The 21,392-nt window shown below is 42.6% G+C and overlaps 2 protein-coding genes across 2 annotated transcripts; one reads left to right on the top strand and one right to left on the bottom strand.

Annotated features, from left to right (window-relative positions):
* Positions 1-517: 517 nt before the first annotated feature.
* Positions 518-8,360, bottom strand: herpud1 (homocysteine-inducible, endoplasmic reticulum stress-inducible, ubiquitin-like domain member 1). The gene is made up of 8 exons (XM_062389161.1): positions 7,996-8,360; positions 6,555-6,632; positions 5,845-5,907; positions 5,152-5,294; positions 4,693-4,803; positions 4,231-4,602; positions 2,753-2,870; positions 518-2,524 (listed from the first exon to the last, which is right to left on the bottom strand). Exons 1-8 carry the CDS (start codon positions 8,146-8,148, stop codon positions 2,336-2,338), a joined length of 1,227 nt encoding a protein of 408 aa, XP_062245145.1. The 5' UTR covers positions 8,149-8,360; the 3' UTR covers positions 518-2,335.
* A 3,346-nt stretch (positions 8,361-11,706) lies between these two features.
* LOC133954691 (DNA ligase 1-like) lies at positions 11,707-18,287 on the top strand. Its single transcript, XM_062389144.1, has 5 exons — positions 11,707-11,881; positions 12,538-12,683; positions 13,255-13,464; positions 15,502-16,170; positions 16,781-18,287. Exons 4-5 carry the CDS (start codon positions 15,514-15,516, stop codon positions 17,483-17,485), a joined length of 1,362 nt encoding a protein of 453 aa, XP_062245128.1. The 5' UTR covers positions 11,707-11,881; positions 12,538-12,683; positions 13,255-13,464; positions 15,502-15,513; the 3' UTR covers positions 17,486-18,287.
* The last annotated feature ends 3,105 nt before the right edge of the window (positions 18,288-21,392 follow it).

Below are 21,392 nucleotides of genomic sequence, written 5' to 3'. Positions count from 1 at the left end.
TTTCCATGAGAGGAGCAGGAGGAGGAGGAGCTGCAGCCGACGCCCACAGAGTCTGTGAAGCAACACAACACCACTAACCCAGTTCATCGGTCGCACACTCAACTCTGGGGAAATGTATCAGTGGGTCTGAACGGAAACTCAAGAACGTGGTCACGGTTCTTTGCAATCACAGACTTTTAAAAACCTCCCTGAAGAAATGACTTAAAGTTCCTGAAACCGCCTCATCATCCAGAACTGAAGGATGACTGTTGCCTCTTCAGGTCGTCTTGGTTCTCAACCCCAGATAAACCCACTAGAGCCACTTGTTTCCAACTGGTTTCCACTGGTTGTGTTGTAACAAACGTGTGTGTCCCTAGTGAGGTCAGCCGAGGGTTTTCAAGGTCCTAGTATCAGTGTGTCCTCTGGGGACGCCACCTCCTGAGTCCATGCATTTAAACACCGGGTCAACAGCCTCAGCACTGACATGTGTAGAACGTTGTCCTCGTGGAGCCAGACTGAAACAAACCGGCACAGGGGGCGGAGTCAACTACATTTATTGCATCCATTATTGCCAAGTGTTCCACATTCTGCAGTTTCCATCCAAAAGAAAACATCACAGCGTCAAATTAAAGTTTTAACATTAAAACTCCAGATTCAGATCAGTGACGTTACAGCCACACGGCATCATCCACCATCTTTGCAGTGAAGTTGTTCAAAAGAAAGTAAAACACACTTTATTATCGACAAAAATCATAAATATTAATAAATGGGAAACAAACAGATTAAAACTGAAAGGCATGAAATCACAATTTTAAGGTTTTGAGTAAAGACCTGTAACCGCCATGCATAGACAAAAATAGACAACATGACAACTTCCCAAAGTGAACCGAGGCTCAGTCATATGAACCTCCTCCGTGTTAGTGGATGGGACACGTGTTCAAATGTCAGCGTTTCTAATAAGTTCAGTTTTTAATAAGTGATTTGATGATATAAAAACACAGTCACACATAATGATTGACAGCTAAGGATTATATGTTAGTTGCATTTGTGGACAGCCGGAGAAAGCGGCGATGTGTCGGCCATCTTTGTTTACAAGTGAAAACCGCTTGAAGCTGGTGAAAGGCCGCGGTGACGTGGGATGTGTCACAGCTCTGCTTTCAGTTCACGATGTGGAATGTTGAGTAAATGAACAAAAACTAAATATTAACAAGGAGGCACAATGGCTGCAGTTGAAATAATTCAATTTTGTTCTAAAGTGATATTTACTGAAACTTAAATAGCACAAATCTCCACTTTAAACCGATTTGATTTCAGACTTTCTCAGCAGAAGAAATTTATATTACATTAGAAATCCTCACGTGAAGAAAAGTTAATCCTGAAAGTAAAGACGCTTGCATAACATACATGTTGTAAAGTGCTTTGAGTACAAATATTTACAAGACTTTACAATAACTCCTCCAATATCAACTATTTTACATTGCTCCCTATGATTTGGCAGAAATTTGAATTTGGTCAAACTAGGAAATGAAAAAACTCTAAAAATAAAACTGTTAAAGAAAAGATACATGAAGTTTTTACGTTTCATGAATCAGGATAAAAATGTTTCATAAACTTTTGTTCATGAGGTTCAGTGTTCTGTGTGGTTTCCAAATTTGTACTTTTCTTAATTTAACAACGGTGTTAATTCCAAATATATAAAAGATAACGATAACAGATATATTTAATTGAATCGTTAAATTTCTGACTGAAACTTTAAATGTATGAATTCAGTCGATTATAGTTTTGGCATCTTTTTACTTCCACAGGCTGAAATTGTCTGAAACTAAAAAACAAGTTTTTTACTTTAACAGCTTTAATCAAACACAGGCTCTGAGCAGAGGAATCTGAAATCAGGGAAACTGATATCAGATTCCAAGGAACCGGAGGAGTCACCGTTCATAGATGTCCTCACAGGAAGAAGTATTTAGTCCAACAGGGCAGAAGCTTTATATTTGAGCCTCAGCTGCCACCTACTGGTCGGTCCCGGTATCTAATCTGGATTCACGAGGCCTTGATGTTTGGTCAGACGGGATCCAGCTGGAAGATTTATTATAACTCAGATGAAGCCTGATGTTTCTACTCTGTGGATTTTCTTTGTTTCCACAGTTTTGGCAAGATCCTGGCACCACTTTTTCTTTTGCTGGTGTTTGACTCTCAGCTACCATTAAGATTCTGTTGACAGGTCTCCGTCCCTGTTGTGTTTGTTTCTGCAGCCGCTCTTCTTTGACCTCATGCTTCCACCTGAATGTCTCAGAAACGTCTCCACAGGTCCTGGTCTCCATCTCACAAGATAAACAGTCTTTCCGGCTCGGTGCGGTCAGTTGGCCGCACCCTGAGGAGCCTCGGGTACGAGGGAGGAGAAGAAGGTTTTGAAGAACACCCAGGCCGTCCAGATGACTGACACCCGGTGCGGAGGAACTAACACGGCCGCCATCGGTCCTGGTCCGTCGGGTCCTTCTGCTGCAGCAGCCGGTTCCTCTCTTTGTCCGTCAGCCAGTTCGACCGCCTGAAGACACAGGATGACACGTTATCACCCAAACAATCTCCTTGGCTGTTTATTTAGATTTCCCTGCCTCAGTTGTAATCTGCTGCATTTAAAGGGAACGTGTGATAACATGGATGAAGAGACGACACCCAAACGAAGCCGAGGCCTTGAACCACTCAGACATGAGGAGGAGGAGTTTAACAAGTGGATGAAGGAGTAATAATCTGATGGTCTGAGTTGGTTAATTACTGGATTGGGGTTTGGCATCCTGTCCTCGTTCTGCTGGTTGTGCTGGACCTCAGGAGCCTGCAGGGGGTTGGGCTCTGGAACCTGTTGTCGTCTGAAGGGGAACAAACCTGCAGTGTGTCTGTGGACGAGAAGGACACAAAAGACAAAAGGTGAACGAGGATCTCCGGTGGTTAAATTCAGATAATGTGACCTCCACGGTCTGACTCCCAGAACGGTGACCTCTGTGATGAATCATTTAAAATGCTGTTGTAAATCATTTGAACCTTTAAAACCAGAAGAGTCCTGCGAAGTTTACACATCACACATGAACTGCAACTGCTGAACATTCCCTAGATTCCACAGAGAGATCCACACTTCCTGTTTGAAAACAAACAATAAAATACACAGACCCTGAATCTGTGGCAGCACTGAACAAACTGCACTTTGATAGAAGAAACTGGAGTTAAAAGGAAGTGAGTAACCACATCCGCCTGCAGCAGAGGTTTCATCAAGCAAAGCAGCTGTGATGACGGATGAACAAACTACTCTCAGGATCTGTGATCGACTCACAGACACGTTAACTGACTTCAGCCTGAAACCTGAACCAGAACACAGCAGCTTTTATTCACCAGTAAGAGAACAGACAGATTTTTATATTTCTAGTCGCTAATAATCAAAAGTCGTCTCAAAGCTGAATATTGCAGGAGCTGAACAGAATCAGTTCTTTCACTGATCTCACTGTGCAACGAGCTGGGTCCAGACCTTAGACTGGTCCAGACAGGGGAAAAACCATTAAACACTATTTACCAACAATATGTGAACATTCTTAATAATAAAGGTGAACGACAAGGCCCCATCGTTGAACCAATGGGTTGAAACAAAATGGAGCTCAGTTCCCCCCCGTTTGAAGGACAGGATCAGATTGTCTGTGGTTTGGTCTGTTCCTTCTTTCTAAAAACTAAATATAAGTGAAACATCCACAACTTAAAACCTGCTAAAGTTGAACAGCCTCCTTTGGTAAACTGTGACAGCTGCTGTGTCCACAATGCACCAGTAGTGTGAAGCTCTGGTCGAACAGGTTTTAAAAGGCTCGGTCGACTCATCGGCTGCTTTGTCCATCGAGAGACGCAGAGGAACAAAGTTAATGAATATAAAATGTGTTTTATCTCTCTCCTCTTTTGAAAATAGTGACGTCTTAATTCAAACCTCAAATTAAAGCTCATTTACCAAACTTTAAAGAACAAACATGTCACAATTTGGGGTTTTCTAAATTTGAAACACAATTTTTTGACGATGTGCTAAGAAATTATATCTCAGTAGAAGAAGGTAGAGTTCTATTCCAAGGTTTAGAACATTAAACAATCTCAGAACCAGCAGCAGTCCAGGTTTGACAGTGGGATTTAAGGCCGCATCCCGATTCCCTCCCTGCCCCCTCGTTGTGCACGTGGCCGTCATGTATTGGTTCATGGCGGTTAGACCTGTGGGCGGAGCTTACTTACAGGTACATGAGGAGGAGCGTGCTCGCCACCATCAGAAAGCGACTCAGGTTGGAGTTGAAGTACACGATCATGAGCAGGACGCAGAACCTCGCTGCCGAGTACAACCAGTCCAGCCAGTCACGTTCGATGGCGTCCTCGTCCTCCATCACAGCCCCGCCCTGTGCGTTCATCCGCATGTTCTGATTGGCCTCCCCCGGGTTGATGAAAGCGCCGTCCTGTGCCGCGTTCTGATTTGCCGGCAGGTTGTCGATGGGGTTCTGATTGGCTAAGGGGGCGGGAACAGGTACTTGGTGGGCTGGGACTGGAGGGAATTGGCCAGTGACTGAGGCCGGGGGAGATGGGGCGGAGCCCGCCGCCACCAGAGCTGCGTGGCTGTTGGTGGAGGAGGAGACAAGTGGAGTCATGTGACAGAACAAAATGAGAGAGTGTAAGACAGAAGGAACTGAAATGAATTAAACTCACTACTGCATGTAATACTGCCGAGCGTAGACGTGCTGGAGCCAAAGCAGCTGCTGGGGGCTGTACAGGGAGTAGGTGGGGAACGCCGGCTGGGCCATTTGTGGAGCTCCCGGCCTAGAGGGGAACATCAGAGAGAGAGAGATTATCATATCTACTGAAGCTTTTACTGAAATATGAAGTATAAGCAATTTAAAAATATGCGTAGGAGCAATAAACTTATAAAATGAACAATGTGCTGTTAAAATAAATAAAAAGCTGACTTGACTTGAGTTAAATTTGAAAGACGATTCAGTAGAAATCGTAACAACGCTGACGACATGTGAACTGTTTTGTATAAGAAATCAAATCCGAAGATCTGAGCACTGTCACATCTTCAGATTCTGTGACTTCCAGTTAATCTCCTTCTCTAGGTGACAGGTGATTTCTTCTTTAAACAGATAAAGAAGTTCTTTCTATCCGTACATTGCAGCAGGCGGCCATGCTGGACTCCCCGGTGGAGCCGGAGCGGCAGCAGCTGTAGTCGGTCTCCTCTGCCTCAGCTCTGGTGAGCTCGGGATTGCTGCAGGTCTTGGGCTGGAGGGGGGGGCCTGTTCTGTCTCCGTGCTCTGTCAGGAAAAAGAGGAGTTTGAACTTGAGTGTGTGACGTGTGCAGTTGTGTGTTTTACGCCTCAGTGTGTGCAGCCACCTGGAGGCTTTGCAGCGTGAGCTCGAGCAGAACACTCAAATGTGTTGTGAAACTAAAGTGAGTTTATCTTTAGCTTCACTTTTTGATCTGGAAGCTTCAGCTCAGATCTGAAGGACGACAACTGAAGTGAAAAACATTTCCTCTCCACGCTCCAATGGAAACCAGGTGCAGCTGCGAGTCTCTAAACCGAACCTGCAGCCTGGAACCTCGCTTTTCATACACTAGTCTTTTCTAAGGACCTCTGAAGGAAGAGAGTTAACTTTCATCTGACACCAGCAACATGAAATCAGCTCCAGTTAATCTGTATCTGCTCAGCCAGTTGCAGTTATCCCCAACAAACAGGCCCCTTGGTTTGAAGACTGCTCTGTTGAGCTGGACACTGACTTCTTTCCTCAATCCACAATATCTCATCCATAAGGAAATAAGGACTCTATGAAGAAAGTGCAAAATGAGTAAAGATCAGTTCTCACCTTCGGTTCCTGAGGTGGATTCCTGAAAGCACACACGAGATGCAGAGCTGGAGTGGAGTCCGTCTGAGAGAGGAGTGATAAATGTCTGATTAGAGGATTTCAGAGTCTCCGGACATTTTCAGGAACTTTTCCTGCAGCCGCCAAAGTTTGGATTGTGTGTCCTTCATTCTCACAATGTTAACAAATCACAGATCAGACTGAGAAACAAATGTCTTCTGTAATTTATCTTAAGTGGACGACTTCTCAATCCGATCAATTGGTTGATTGTGAGTCTGGTCCCAGTTTCTATCAGTTTGCCCTCAACAGACTCTTTTACACGTTCTGGGCCACGGCTCTTTAACAGAACCACAGACTGATCCTCTTGATGGATCTGGACTTGTCTGACAGAAAGAAAATCATCCTTATCTCCAGCAACATGAACCTCTACTGGGATTCACACACAAAAAAACAACCACACATGAAATCTGACACCGCGCAGCTTTGATGAAACACAACAAGCCTCACACATCCTCTGTGTCCGTTTCCCATGAGCCACCGGCTGGAGAGATGCTGCCAGTACGTGAAAGCTCATCCTCTCAATTCCCAGTTTATGAGATAAACCCAGTTAAAGCTAACCACAGTCTACTTTGTCTGTTGTTATTACTGTTTATGTCTTTATTATTTACTATAACCTGTAAAACCCTCTAAGATAAACCCAGAGTGGCACCAACCTGTCTGAAGATGTCTCTGATGTGCAGATGGTCTGGGAGCAGTTTGCCAGAGTAGATGAGTCTCTGGTCAGTCACCGCCTGGAGGGAAGCAGGCAGACACAGGTTCAGTTTGACTCGGTCATGTTTCAAAAGCCTTGAGAACGTTTTCACAGCGACAGTGGGAAACACGCTCTGAAAACTCAGAGCCTGTTTGTGTTCGGTGGGAAGAGACAGGGAGGTGGATGTTCATGACAAAAGTCTTAAACCGAAGCTGGTTTCAGATCAGCTGTCAATTCAAACATGTTAGAAGTAGAGTAGTTAAACAAGTTATTAACATCAGACAGATACTTGAAAAAAAACTATTCAAGGAAGTGACAATGTGCAGAAAAGACATTAATGAAAGAATTATTAAAGAATAATAAATAAATGTGACATTTATGGAATAACCATTGCTCTTTGGCCGTGACTGACTGCGTGTCAACTGGTTAAATCAATTCAAAGTAAATTAGATGAAGCTCCAGTGAGAAATTAGACTTAACTGAGTTATAATATTAAACACCTGCTTTGCTTTTAGCTTATAAACTTCCTCATTAGGAAAAGTGTGTCTTTGTGTATTTGACCTCGATGCTGCAGAATATCCTGTTGATTTTAGAACTGCTGACTCAGCCTCGTCTCAGTAGAAGCACATGGGCTCGTTTCCCACGAGGCGACAATCGATCAGTGATCATTAACTTTACTTTGAGAAGCTGGTGAATCACAAGGTGTCGTCTGGAGCCTGGTTCCATCTGGACCGACCCAGTGAAGACACATTCTGTTAAAGCACCTGGTTCAGATAACTTTTAGTATTATTATGTTGTTGTTATAACATGTTTTGTTAATATGTGGATTATTCTAATAGGCAAACATTATCTCAATGATTCTTATAAGTTGATATGGACAGTTATCACAAAACCTGGAGTTTAAATGTGTAGTTTAATTAAACTTTTTGAGATATACCATCTAGTTCTCGAGGGGGTTTCCACATACAGCACAGTAACTACATAACAAAAAGAAAAGTTATTAAAACAGACAACAGCAAAGACAACTGAGTGAAGATTGTGTTTTTTTAACTACTGGCAATTGTTGTGTTGCTGTTGATTCACTGATGATGAACTGAAAGTGTTTCATCACCAGACTCAAGTCAGAGGCTCAGAGGAGGTTTTAAGAACACACACAAGGATTTGAATAGAAGTTCAGAGTCTGTGGCCATGACTTTAACCAGGATTCTAACAATAGAGACAAACACACACGTTCACTTATCTGTGACAGTGAACATGATGTTAACAGTTCTCACACACACACACAGACAGACAGACAGACAGACAGACAGACAGACAGACAGACAGACAGACAGACAGACAGACAGATAGACAGATGTGAACAACTGGCTAGCGTTAGCATGCTAGCAGGGCAGCTAGCTCACCGGCCTGGTGGCGTACACGGCGGACAGACGCGTCTTCAGCTCGCGCACGGTCCAGTCCAGGTGCACGTCCTCTAGGATGTGGTCCTCCCGGACCTGGTTCGGGGTCTTGATGAGGACACTGATCGTCTCCGGTCCGGAAGCCTCCGCGTCCATGTTGAGGCGGAAGTCTCGCGCTTTGTGACGTGATGCTAACGTTAAATCGTGAAAACAGTGAGAAGCAGCAGAAGAAGAGACGCGACGGGACGACGTGTGTGTGGAATGTTGTGTGGGAAGTTGTGTAGATTCTGTGTGTGTGTGTGTGTCAGCTTCTCTCCGTCATACGGGTCCTCAGCTGTTGTTTCCAAACACGCTGGCCGCTCCTGATTGGCCCATATCGCATGTGACACGCTGCCAGGAAACATATTCTTTTGCGCATGCGTAGTGGTTATTGAACACCAAAGATCGTCTATGGAGAGAAGATGCTTTGGGGTCTCGCGACTCCATTACGCCATTATATCGGCTATACAAATAAAATTTGATTGATTGATTGATTATGTGTCAAGAACAAATGATAAACTACAGTGGCCGAGAGTAAAGAAGTGTAATATATTAACTTCTTTGGAATTATGGAGAAAGTATCTTCTTAATTCAGTAAAACAGAGCAGATGTATATTCTCAAGTGAGACACTGCACATGTGAAACAAATGCAAAAAGAAGAAACACGTGCAAATTAAGAAACACGATGCAAATAGTTTTAAAACAGAGATGAACCTGCTGTAGTTCTATGTTTTGTGAAGTTCCATCACCACCGATGAGCAGCTGACTTCAACAGCTTTAAGTTACAATTTTTAGAATTGAGATGAATTAGTGAAACATCACCAGGATTATTTTAGTTTCATCTCAATCGTTCACACTGAACATTTCAGGTAAGAAACTCCAACTAGCAGAGTGAGAGCTCCTGTCTGTACCACCTTAGAGTCTCACTCTTTGTTTATTCACTGAAGTTGCATCAGTCACATGTCACATGTCACAGGATTCAGTTCCAGAAAAGATGTCAAAGGATTTTAACTTCAAAACAATGAGATTTAAATCCTTTATATTATCTGTGTGATATTATTCATATTTATTTTATTTTATTGGTCTTTTCTTGTGTGATGAGTTCTTCAAAGCAACATTTTAGCTCCAACACAACCTGAATCGATATAATCACACTTACACACAGAAGCTGAGGACTCCCTGCAAACTCTTCCTCTATTCTTAAACTCTTCTTAAGCAGAACAAAACTCCCAGATGCTGCTGAGAAGGAGCCAGACTGGTTGTTGTGGAATGACAAATGTCCAGTAAGGCAGGAGTCCAGCAGATCAGTGTTGACTGAATATTCTGCACCAAAGAACCTGTGAGAGACTTGAGTGGAATCGTCTCTCGCTCAGATCTGAAAGAGATTTCACAGGTTTGTAGGCTGTGAAGAGTGAAACTGGTTTTAATCGGTGAGAAAGATCTGATCCTGGCTCAGGTTCAATAAGAACTAAGAACAGGAGGAGTCTGAATCTGGGGAAGAGGAAGTCAGACACTCGTCAAAGCAACAATTCATATTATTATACTCACACCCTAGTAACGATATATTGTGGTGCAGCAAACTGGTTAAGGTGACTTCAGTAGAGTCTGATACAGAATAAATATACTGGAAAAATAATTATGAAACTCCCTGTAAAGGTCGAAGGTCAAGGTCTGCTAACACCTGTGACGCTGATAAGGATTCAGGGTCTGAGGCGCGGCTGCCACGTCACAATGTGGCCTGCTTCAAGACAGCATGTATTTAAAGTATGTGTTTATATACAAGTACAATTATACAAAAAATAGTTTTAAACTACTTGTTTATTCTACATGGATGAATCTGTGAATTATGAGTCAACAACTCTGGACAGATTTATACGTTAAATATGTGGAACTAGTCGGAATCAGCACACAAATAATTGATTAACACCATGTGGAATTGTTATACTTGGAGAATACACACATTTCATTGTATAACACACAGACACACACTCACATGACAGGAGACAAGAGGAGACAGAGAACAAGGTTAAAGTTTCCCAGAATCAAACCAGGCACAATGTGCTGAAGCTGTTCAGTCACCACAGGGCTCCAAGTGTTTTATTATTATAATCATGTTCATTTCAACAATCATATTTAATAAAATAACTGATTCTTTTGTTTTGTTAATTTGTTCCATACATTTAAGGACCAGACACAAAATGTCTCCAGGACCGATTTGATTTTGTAGAAAGTCGTGAGCTGTGTCCCAGTTCAGGGGCTGAAGACAGAGTCCCAGTGGTAAGAGACAAGCTGGTGATTAGAAACCAGACGGTCTCTTTGCAGCCTGAGTGTCCCACGACCCTGAACTGGGACACAGCTATGGAGACATTTCACTGGCAGTAGAAGGTGAGGACGTTCTCCTGGTTTCCTCGGACCAATAGGACCGGGGGCCCCAGGTCACGTGACAGGACGTCCTTGTTCCTCTCTAAATCCAGCTCAGTGATCATCCACGGCTCCTGCTGCTGCTGCTGTAGTCCAGAGTCAGAGTCCTGCTTGGGATTCGTCTCCAGCCTGAATCGATCCACTGAGTCCTCAAACTGAACCACACTGGAGGGACACATGGAGGCCGGGTTGAGGAATTTATCAAGGTTTAAAAAGATTTAACTAGAACTTCAGTTAGACCCTGATCCCTGCAGAAAACATGCCAACACAAATGTTCCTGCAAATGTAAACTCCCCCTTTTCCTCTCTGCATATTCCACATTATTTTAGTGTTCTGCATCTGAAGTTCCTGAAATAACAGATGTTTTAAATCTAGATCTGATGCAGGGAATCTTGTGATGAACCTGCATTAAACATCTTAACATGTCAGTGATCGTGGTGAGGGCTTCTCCCAGTAGAGATGTTAAAGCAGAGAAGCTCAAAGCTTAGACGTCCTTACTTCCCAGGCTGAGGAGGCTGGTAGATGTCAGGAAGCACCTCGACGTCCTGGAAACCCAGACGGAACTTCTTGATCAGCGCCAGCACCCTGAAACAAAGTCCATCTGATAAACAGGGATTTTCACAGAGAGAGTTTGACTTGTCAAAGCAGTGAGCACTTCAGGAGAGAGGACTTTGACAGGACGGGGCAGACTGTCCGGCTTAAAGATGGTGTTGTGCCAACCATTTTCAACTTTCCAGCTCATCTTCAAAGGGTATGTGTATCACTGACCAACAATAACTTAAGGTAAATAATATTGATGTATCAATATAAATATGTGATTAAATGGCACATTTTATTTTTTTGTTTCTGCAAGTTATATAATGTGTTGTTTATTACAGCATGTTCTGCCCCACAAATCCATACTGTGTTTAGATATGCAACAGCGCCCCCTTGGGGACGTTCAGGGATGTATCATTACTAGAGGTCAAGGTGTAATTCCCCCGGAAGTGGTTCAGAGTTGGTTTATCTGCGACACAGCTATTTATAGACGTCAGCTATTTATAGACATCAGCTCTTCACACAAGTTGTGTTATTCTTCTGCGGGCTAACGCATCGTCTGTAAGTATTGTTGTCTACTAATTGTCTCCTTACAACCAGAGTGTTATTTTGCCACAGTTTTATGTTATCAACGGCAGTTCGGCCGAGCAGCTATGCTAAGCTAGCGGGTAGCGCCGTGTCATTTAATAAATACGAACTGCCGCGCGATGTAGCTCTTAGAGCCTCATGTAATCTGTTATGTGTGTAAACTTATGATTTTTTATTTTGCTGGGCGCAGTTTTTAAAGGAAAGAGCGGCCCTGGTGAGGACCAATGTGAAGACGTGACTGTGTCCAGGGTATCAGGGCCCGAGCACCGGACAGAGTGAGACCAGGTGAGGGCCTATCGAAATTGTAAGGATTATTATTTTTATTTTTTTTCCCAGGCAAATTAATTGTATTTTTGAGGACTTCAACATGCTCCAATTCTTACCAACATTTGAAAGTGGTGACCGTTTACGTACTCTTGAGGAATTTTCAGAGGGCGTGGCAAAATGACTCCACGTGTCCCGAGACCCCTGGAACGTGTGCACATTGACCGATCTTAAGAAAAAGCGATACACATGTGTATCATGACCAGACAAACAAAAAGTCGTAGGTGCAATTGGAGAAACGCAACATTAAACCTGATGTTCTGCATTTAGTGGCCATTTTGAAACATACTTTTTTACTTTGAAGTATTTGTACAGGGGCTTTCATCAGATCCACTTCAAATTAGTATTATGTCATCACAACAAGATGGAGATACAAACCACCTCAAATACATACAAAATGTATATTTGGTACATGCAGCCCTTGACTATATTCTGCGTCTCTTTTATTTCATTTTATTTTTTAATGAAAGTACAGTTAGAAGATGGGGGGGGCATGTTTGTGTGTGTTTGTTGAATTTATATAGAGAAATAATATTCTATAGTTTAAAATTGTGTTAAAGTCTGGAAGTGATTTCATAATAGGAATAATTAATCTCTTCAGTACATAATTGTCTTTTATTTCGTTGACCTCTGCAGGAGAAGCTGAAGTCCAGTCTCCTCAACGAGGACGGAAGCTTAAAGGAGAAAGTGTATTTGATAGACTGGCAGGCAAGGAGAAGAATCAGATTTTGGATTTGGAGAAGGAAAACCAGAGGCTGTTACAGCAGATCCCTAAGCCTCAGGTACGTGACATCAGATCATTTTAGATCTTAAAGGGACATATTATGAAAATTCCACTTTGTAGTGCTTCTACACGTTAATGTGGGTATCTGGCATGTCAACCATCCTGAAAGATTTGTTGTGGTTCCTCTATGTCAGAAACAATACGCTAGAGTCCAACCATGCCCATTTAGGGAGTCTCGCTTCATGGCCTTGGACCACCCCCCTCCATCCTCTCACCGGCTCCGGGGAGAGAGGACCCAGCTCCGTCGGCCCGGCTCCCCGGCTAGCGTTAGCGATCGGCATGTTTATGAACCCCCACTTAGATATCTATAGCAGCAGCTGGCAGTGTTAGCTCACTGCACTCAAAACAGGTCATCAGGCTGTTTTAGACAGGGTAACAAGGTGCTCTTTTAAATGATCCTTGTGGTATTTTGACCAAAATATGTTGCAGACATTTCATTAAGACCCCAAGGAACAATATCAACTGTGGTGAAATTGGCCTATGATGGGTCCTTTAATGATATGGATTGTACGTATTGTTCATGTTTAGTCTTTGAGGAACAAAATGTTGACACTTATGTTGTGTTTCAGGCTTTTGAGAGTCGCACCTTCACGAAATACTTGGACAATGTGAATGCCATAAAGGAGAAGCAAGTGAAACGGGAGAGAGAGAAGAAGGAGAAGAAAGACAAGATAGAAACGAAGAAGCAGGAAAAGAAAAAGCAGCTGGAGAGAGAGAAGAAGGAGAAGACGGAGAACGAAGAACAGAAGAAGCGAGAAAAGAATGAGAAGAAGGAGGAGGTGGGAAGTAGGAGGGGGAGAGAGTGGTACCCCTGTTTTCTCTTTGAAATCCATAGCTAGATCTTTTGATATTTTCTTTCAGCCACGGCGTTGGCGAAGGTGAAGATCAGACCGATGGATCCACCGAGTTCTTCTCCTTGTGAACAGTGAACTGATGTGAATCAGAGAAGTCGGTGTATTTCCTTGATCAGGACATTTCTCCTGAAAGATGAAGCCTCGTTACTTTGCTCTGCTGCCACAGGTGTTCCATCACAGCACAGGGCACAAAGCCTCGTCCTCCAGGCAGCGCTGTGCACACATACTCAGAGTGTGCATGTTCAGGGAGGGGCCAAGGTTTACTGATCACAACAGAAGATACGAGTAACAAGAAAAGCTCAAAGAAACTACTTCCTCTAAAAAGAACATTTGTAAAACAAGTGATGAGGTTAAACCGGTCAAAACCAGCCACAGACCAGCATCATCGTTAACCACAGTGTTTCCTGATGAAGGTAAAACACAACGTACACACTTCAGTTACCTTCAGGACTTTTTGATGCCAGTGACTTACAGTTAGCACAGAGTTCAACTCAGTGCCTCTCAGATGATGATTTACAACAGGGACCCCTGAGCTTGAGTTTTGTTCAAAGACCTAGGTTGAGGTTTGTGATATAACTTTGCACTTTGTTTAAAATGTTGATGTTCACCAAATCTACAGATATTAAAAATCAAAAAATGTTATTAGTTGTTCTTTAAGCAGCTAGTTACCAGTTTGGCTCTCAGGGCCTGAGGAGGAGATGTATAACATTGCACCAGCCTGACTTCACATTTCACGTCAGTATCCATCAAGCAGATAAAAAACTAGCAGACAGTTGTTTGCATGTACAGAAGTGACACTGCATTAGGAGAAGTCCACTAATATGTAATGATTTGATGGAACCAGAGAGTATTTTAAATCTTGGAAGTCGTCACACCTCTGTGCCGAGTCCACCTCCCACAGCTTGAGCTCTTTGATCCCAGATCCCTTTGAACACGAGCCTGAGATCTGCACGTCGAACTCGACACTGAGGCAGAGCGGTTTTCCCATGTGCATCACGGGTCAGAATATCCACTTGAAGTCGAACGTGAAAGTTTTGTGTAGCTGGGTTTTCCTCGGCCAGAGGATCCCGTTTGAGTTTGATACCCAGTTGACTGAGGTACGGTCTCTTGCTCCTGACCAGAAGATGGTACTCTGGAGGAATTTTCAGAGGGCGTGGCAAAATGGCTCAACGTGCCCCCGAGACCCCTGGAACATGTGTACATTGACCGATCTTAAAAAAAAAGCGATACACATGTGTACAGGGGCTTTCATCAGATCAACTTCAAATTGAAATGTCATCACAACAAGATGGAGATACAAACTAACTGTAGACGGGGGGGGGGGGGGCATGTTTGTGTGTGTCTGTTGAATTTATATAGAGAAAATAATGTTCTATAGTTTATTATTGTGTAAAGGTATTTTTTTCAATTCAAAGTCAGATCAATGCACTACAAACAGTTGGTGCTCTGATGTTTCAGTCCAGGTCCTATGATACAAACAACAGTCCTTCGCTCACCTGTAACCCTTGCTCTATGATTACACCTATAAATTCCAGATCATAGCCATTTGACTTTCATGTAAAGGAGAAATAAATCCAGGTGTAGCCAACAGCTACACAGGAATCTTTACAAAGCCATTCAACAGCAATAGACCACATTGGCAGATTCACTACAAAAATTACTCTCAACGAACTTTGTTAGAACGGATCAACTGAAATTATCAGAAATGGACACGATGGACCGCTCAGAAGACAAAGTAGGTTTGATTTTAATCAAGAGAAACTTCAGGTTAAACTGTTTTTAGTTTTAAACCTCTTCAAAACATAATTGTCTTTTATTTCGTTGACCTTACAGTAGCTTAACAGACTCTAAAGTCAGAAGTGTGTAAATGTATACAATTCATTCAGCTCTGTCTCTTTGAATATTTCTGAAGTTAGGATGGGACTGGGTTTTACATGTGATGTCTATATTTGTGTCTCTCAGTCACTTGGACAAATGCAGTCTGATGATGCTGCCCAACATAAGGGGAACGGTGTCACCAATTTGCTGAAGGCCCTCAGTCACCCGAACACAAGGAGGAAGAACCAGGAGCTCGCTGCAGAGAACGCTTCTCTTAAGAAGCTGCAGGATATGAACGCAGTTCTACTGAGGCATGTGGCAGAGAAATCTGCTCTGCAAAAACAGGCTGCAGTAAACGCTGCTCTAGCTGCAGTACACGTTGCTCTGAAGAGGCAGCTGTTTGCTGAGAACGCAACTCTGAAGAAGCAAAAGGCCTCTAATGACTTACATCTGGATCAGATCAGAGGCGACTGTGTCAACATGTTGACGTCTGTTAACATATCAAAAGCCAGAGAGAGAGACTTGAAGAAGGAGATGGAAGATCTGAAGACGAAGATGAATGAGAAGGTGCAAGAAAACATCTCCCTCACCACTGAGCTTCAGCTCCATCAGTTGGAGAGCGAGAAAGTCGAATTTGACTTGAAGGTGAAATGTTCAGATCTGCAGGAGAAGCTGAAGTCCAGTCTCCGCAACGAGGAGAGAAGCCAACAGGAGAAAGTGTATCTGGTAGAATGGCTCGAGAGGAGAAAGATTCGGATTTCGGATTTGGAGAAGGACAAACAGAGCCTGCTACTGCAGATCCCTAAGCCTCAGGTACATCAGATCATTTTAGATCTTAAAGGGACATATTATGAAAATTCCACTTTGTAGTGGTTCTACACGTTTATTTAGGTATGTGGCATGTCTACCATCCCGAAAACTCTGGAAAAAAACAACTCCCGTGATTTGTTGTGGTTCCTCTATGTCCAAAACGATACGTTAGAGTGCGTCCAATGGGATTATGACAGAAAAGTACGTAATTGCACACCATAACAATGTAGGGAGTCTCGCTACATTGCCTTGGACCAGAAGCGCCGGACTGCCTCTCCCCGGAGCCGGTGAGATGACGGTGGGGGTGGTCCAAGGCAATGTAGCGAGACTCCCTACATGGGCATGGTGTGCAATTACGTACTTTTCTGTCATAATCCCATTGGACGCACTCTAGCGTATCGTTTTGGACATAGAGGAACCACAACAAATCACGGGAGTTGTTTTTTCCCCGAGTTTTCGGGATGGTCGAAATGCCACATACCCAAATAAACGTGTGGAAGCACTACAAAGTGGAATTTTCAAACGATGGGTCCCTTAATGATATGGATTGTGCGTTTTTTTTTCATGTTTAGACTTTGAGGAACAAAATGTTGAATCTTATGTTGTGTTTCAGATTCATGAGAGTCGCACCTTCACGAAGTACTTGAACAATGTGAATGCCATAAAGGCGAAGCAAGCCAAACTGGAGAGAGAGAAGAAGGATAAGAAAGACGCAGAGAAGCAGGAAAAGAAAAAGCAGCTGGAGAGACAGAAGAAGGAGAAGATGGAGAGCGAAGAACGGAAGAGGAGAGAAAAGAAGGAGAAGCTCGAGCTACTGGCGATAGAGCAGAAGGAGAAGAAGGAGAAGAGAGAAATGGAGAAGCAGGAAAAGAAAAGGCAGCTGGAGATAGAAAAGAAGGAGGGGCCGAAGAGCGAAGAAGTGAAGAAGAGAGAAAAAATGGAGAAGATAGAGCTACTGGCGAGAGAGCAGAAGGAGAAGAAGGAGAGCATAGAAATGAAGAAGCAGGAGAAGAAAAAGCAGCTTGAGAGAGAGAAGATGGAGAAGATGGAGAGCGAAGAACGGAAGAAGAGAGAAAAGAAGGAGAAGATCGAACAATTGGCGAGAGAGCAGCAAGAGAAGAAAGAGAAGATAGAAATGAAGAAGGAGGAAAAGAAAAAACAGCTGGAGAGAGAGAAGATGGAGAAACTTGAGACAGAGAAGAAGGAGAAGGCGGAGAGCGAAGAACTGAAGAAGAGCGAGAAGAAGGAGAAGGAGGAGATGGGAATTAGGAGGGGGAGAGAGTGGTTCCCCTGTTTTCTCTTTGAAATCCGGAGCTAGATCTCTTGATCTGGATTGAGAGGCGTCACTACTGAGCAACAGAAATCAGAAAAGTAGTGGGGGAAGTTTAACTTCTTTTGTACAGTCTCCAGCCGTGATCCAAGGCAGCCTCAGGTACAAGATCACCCCCCATATGTTTAACATGCAACGGATCTGCAGCACAGACACAGAGTCACTGACCGAAGTCACCAAACAACTCTGACCTGGTTCGACTCGGGATCAAGGTCACTGCGATCCCAGATGTTATCTTCAGACGCCTCAGGAGAATCCTTCAAATGTTCACTTAGACTCAGATTAACTGATTAGATTTCAGTGATCGGAGGTCAAAGGTCACAGTGGGGGCTCTGGCGGAGGCTCTTTGTGCTCCTCCTCGTCCTCCTCGGAGCTGTCGCCTCCTCTCATCATTATACCAAGAAAATGTTGTGGGTTTAATGTCTTTGTTCTGAAGCTCCGAACAAATCCTAAAATGATCCAACTTTTTCACCTTAAAGCAGCAGCTTAATTAAGATGAGTTTGTTTATGTATAAAATTAATAAATTGTGTATATTACAATTTCCATGTGGTCAAATGTATTACGAGATAAATAATGTGTCGTGTTTCAGTGAGAAGCTGTATGAAAAAGAACAATTATTTATCTTTTTGTCTTTACTGCTAAATGAACAGTTTGTCATTGTGCCACTAAAATTAAATTAATAAATGTGTGGAGTTTTTACTGTTGTCCAGCAGAGGGCAGCACAGACACACTGATGCTAACTTAAAAGCTTTGAGAAAGGACGTGATCGAAACTTCGTGTAAAACTTTTAGAACGTTGAGGATTTTAGTTTTAAGCAGGAACAAATAATTATGAAATGTTTCTTAAGTAAAATCAAACATCTCACAGTAACACCCAGCAAAGAGTGTGTTCCAACAGCAACAAGGACAACCTACACACACACACAATGCAACACACACACAAAGAGAAACACACGATTCATGGAGCTCTTCATGCATTGGAGCAGGGGTTTTCAACTAGGGGTCCGCGGTTCCCTGGTGGCCCGTGACGGCATTGCAGGGGGTCCATGAAATTCGCTTTGATATTTCAACACATTTCCAGATTACCTTGAATATCGTTAAAAATATTTAAAATAAGAAGAAAATGTCTAAAAATATTATAAAGGTGATGAGGGTAACCTTGAAACCGGCTTGGGGCTAGAAACTGCCAGTAGTTTTCCCCTGTGCATGTGTGTTAAAGGTAGATGTAGAAGAGCGGTTGAGCAAGGTAGAAAAACTCTCAGGAGGTCTTGGAGATGTAGTTTGTATGATGGGAATTTTTATTTGCCCAAAAAGGGCAGAATTAATAATGAAAATATTAAATAAAACAAAAGAGCGAAAAACAAATACTTTGTATAAGAAAAATAAATTGGCATAATAGCCAAAACAATTATTTGCAATAACAGTCAACTTTACCACATTCGCTGGTTGAGAAACAATTTCTTAGGAGAGCTATAAACAAACACACACACAAGTACTACTAAGCAGTAGGTGGGATTTGCTGCTGGTGATCATGAGGTTAAACTTAAGTAGGCCTCAATTGTTTGTGTGATATTGTATGATTATTATTTGTGACATATTCTACTTACATTCTTTGTTATCTTCCCTATTCAGTTGTAGCCCCAGTTTATGTTGATTGTTATTGATCACCATTACTTTAACGTTCTCTCAACATGTCAACTACATGTCTGTACATTTAAGTCATGAACGTTATATATTGACGTACATATGGTTCTGAGATGCAGTACAACTACAAACTGCATTTAAATGTTTCCAATTCTTAAGCACTGAAAATCAACCGTTTTTGTTGTTTTTTACACATTTTTGTAGATTTGTTTGAGGTTTTTAAATAAAACCAACATGGAAAACCAAATGTTAAAACCTCCTTCTATCCACATGCATGCACACACACACACACACGCACACACACACGTAGGCACGCACGCTTAGGAACATCAGTGGGCCGCCGATTACTTTCTAGTCAGAATGGTGGTCCCTGGGACAAAACCAGTTGAAAACCCCTGATTTAAAGTATTATAAAGTGCCTATGGCAGTTGTCTGAACCATTGACAGCTCTGTGTGTCTGTGCAGTGTTTCTCACACCACAAGTAGATTCTGACTGCCATATTCATTTCAATCTAGCATCTTAATCTGTCTCTCAAAATGGACTATATCCTCTTCCAAGAGGGTCCAGGGTCCATCCACCATGATCTCTACAAATCCTGTGGGAAACACTGTTGTGTGCATGTGTGCGTGAGTGAGTGAGTGAGTGAGTGAGTGAGTGAGTGAGTGAGTGAGTGAGTGAGTGAGCATGTTATTGTTTTAAATATATTGTGCCTTTTGGCTTAGTATCTCGATTTATTCTTTTGAGCTTTATTCCCTCCCGGTCTATCTGAATTCTGTTGTGCTGATAAAGTGCTACATAGAAGTTCTGGCAAACTTCATTTTATTTTGCAATCTCAGACTCAATAGTGTCGCTGATGTAACTGGTTACAGCTCCTAGTGGCGCTGAGGTCTTGAAAAACATTAGAAGGGTATTGAAAAAGGTCTTGAAAAGTTTTGAATTTAATCTCAGGATTGCTGCATATACCTTAAATATTTGGGTGTTTCTCACGACTTAGCTTTGCTTCCGTTGCTCACAAATGGATTCTGATGCCACAGCTTTGTTTTCCCTGAAACGCTGCAGCAGACGGATTAAAGGGCTGAAAAGACGTCTGCATATTAATCTGGTGAAGGATGAACCTCTGCCAGAGGAATATATTCTTATCGCTAAATGATTTATTAATTATGTTTTATCATTTATTCAGATTGATTAGTCCAGTTCTTCAGGTTGAATGCTGGAGTCTTTATAAAATTCTGCTTGGCTGTGAGTTTTGCTGCTCTACTGGGATTTCTGAACAAACATTCATTTGTGTTAAACTGGATTCATCTCCTGCACAGTTTTGTATATATTCATGTAAAATGTATTTATTTTATTTTAGATTGAATGTGAAGAACAAAAATAAATGTCTGCCCCGTCCAAACACTTCTGGTCTGGATTGTAATGTAGAAATATTTTCCATTATAAATGTGAAACCTTCAGAGTCACTGTTTATTTTAGGAGATATTAAATCACCAGACAACCGATTCGAGCCATGTGGTCTTCGGTGTTTTCTGCCTGTTGTCTCTTATTTAAACAAACTGTATGAGGAGGTTTCTCACCGCGTGTGAGGAGACGAGACCATTTATGGACCTGCTGTTGCTCCAGCAGGACAGATTAATACCTGGTGAAGTGAGGACTTCACCTTATCAGGAAGTGAGCGACTGTACAAGAGCCACAGACTGTGAAGACACAAAGAGCCCAACGGAATAAAAACAACCTAATTAAACGCACACATGCATGCGCAGGATTAGACAGAGTAATCCCAAACAAATCATGTGAGCCTGTAATCCCAATAATTTAACATATGGCGGAAAAATCAGCGGATAACCTGTTAATGACGACAATATGGTGGTCTGGCTTGATGCCTGGAAGTGAGGGGGGTGGGGGGTGTCATACACAAGTCAGAAAATAGTTGGCACACAAAATGAAATAAAAAGTCACTACACCACAACCCTGCAGGTTACAGTTAAAACCCTTATGAAAAGCAGCTCCTTAGATTTTACTGCAGAAAATGAGACAATTAACCATTAGACCTGTTGTATATTTTCCAAAGAGAACAACAGCAACAAGTCAGTAGCTGCTGTAGTGACGTGGATCGTACCATTGTTTTGAAGAGCTAATCATTCGTCAACTGGTCTAATTAAGCCACTTCTAACGACCTGTAGATATTTCCTGTTGATGTGTGGAGGCGTGCACTCTGCTCAGTGGAACCTGAAACCAGCACTAATGTTCCCT

The sequence above is a fragment of the Platichthys flesus genome, chromosome 6 (genome assembly GCF_949316205.1).
Source record: "Platichthys flesus chromosome 6, fPlaFle2.1, whole genome shotgun sequence".
Taxonomy (NCBI): Eukaryota; Metazoa; Chordata; class Actinopteri; order Pleuronectiformes; family Pleuronectidae; genus Platichthys; species Platichthys flesus.
The sequence above is the reverse complement of the archived record's forward strand: the minus strand, read 5'-3'. Positions and strand labels throughout refer to the sequence as shown.

Excerpts from the sequence above, each read along its gene's own strand:
- herpud1 (XM_062389161.1), bottom strand. The coding sequence starts at position 8,148 with ATGGACGCGGAGGCTTCCGGACCGGAGACGATCAGTGTCCTCATCAAG. Across the intron at positions 5,295-5,844 it reads ATCCACCTCAGGAACCGAAG|AGCACGGAGACAGAACAGGC; the intron begins GTGAGAACTGAT and ends TTTTCCTGACAG. Across the intron at positions 4,603-4,692 it reads CGGCAGTATTACATGCAGTA|CCACGCAGCTCTGGTGGCGG; the intron begins GTGAGTTTAATT and ends CTCCACCAACAG.
- LOC133954691 (XM_062389144.1), top strand. The coding sequence starts at position 15,514 with ATGCAGTCTGATGATGCTGCCCAACATAAGGGGAACGGTGTCACCAAT. Across the intron at positions 16,171-16,780 it reads TGCAGATCCCTAAGCCTCAG|ATTCATGAGAGTCGCACCTT; the intron begins GTACATCAGATC and ends GTTGTGTTTCAG.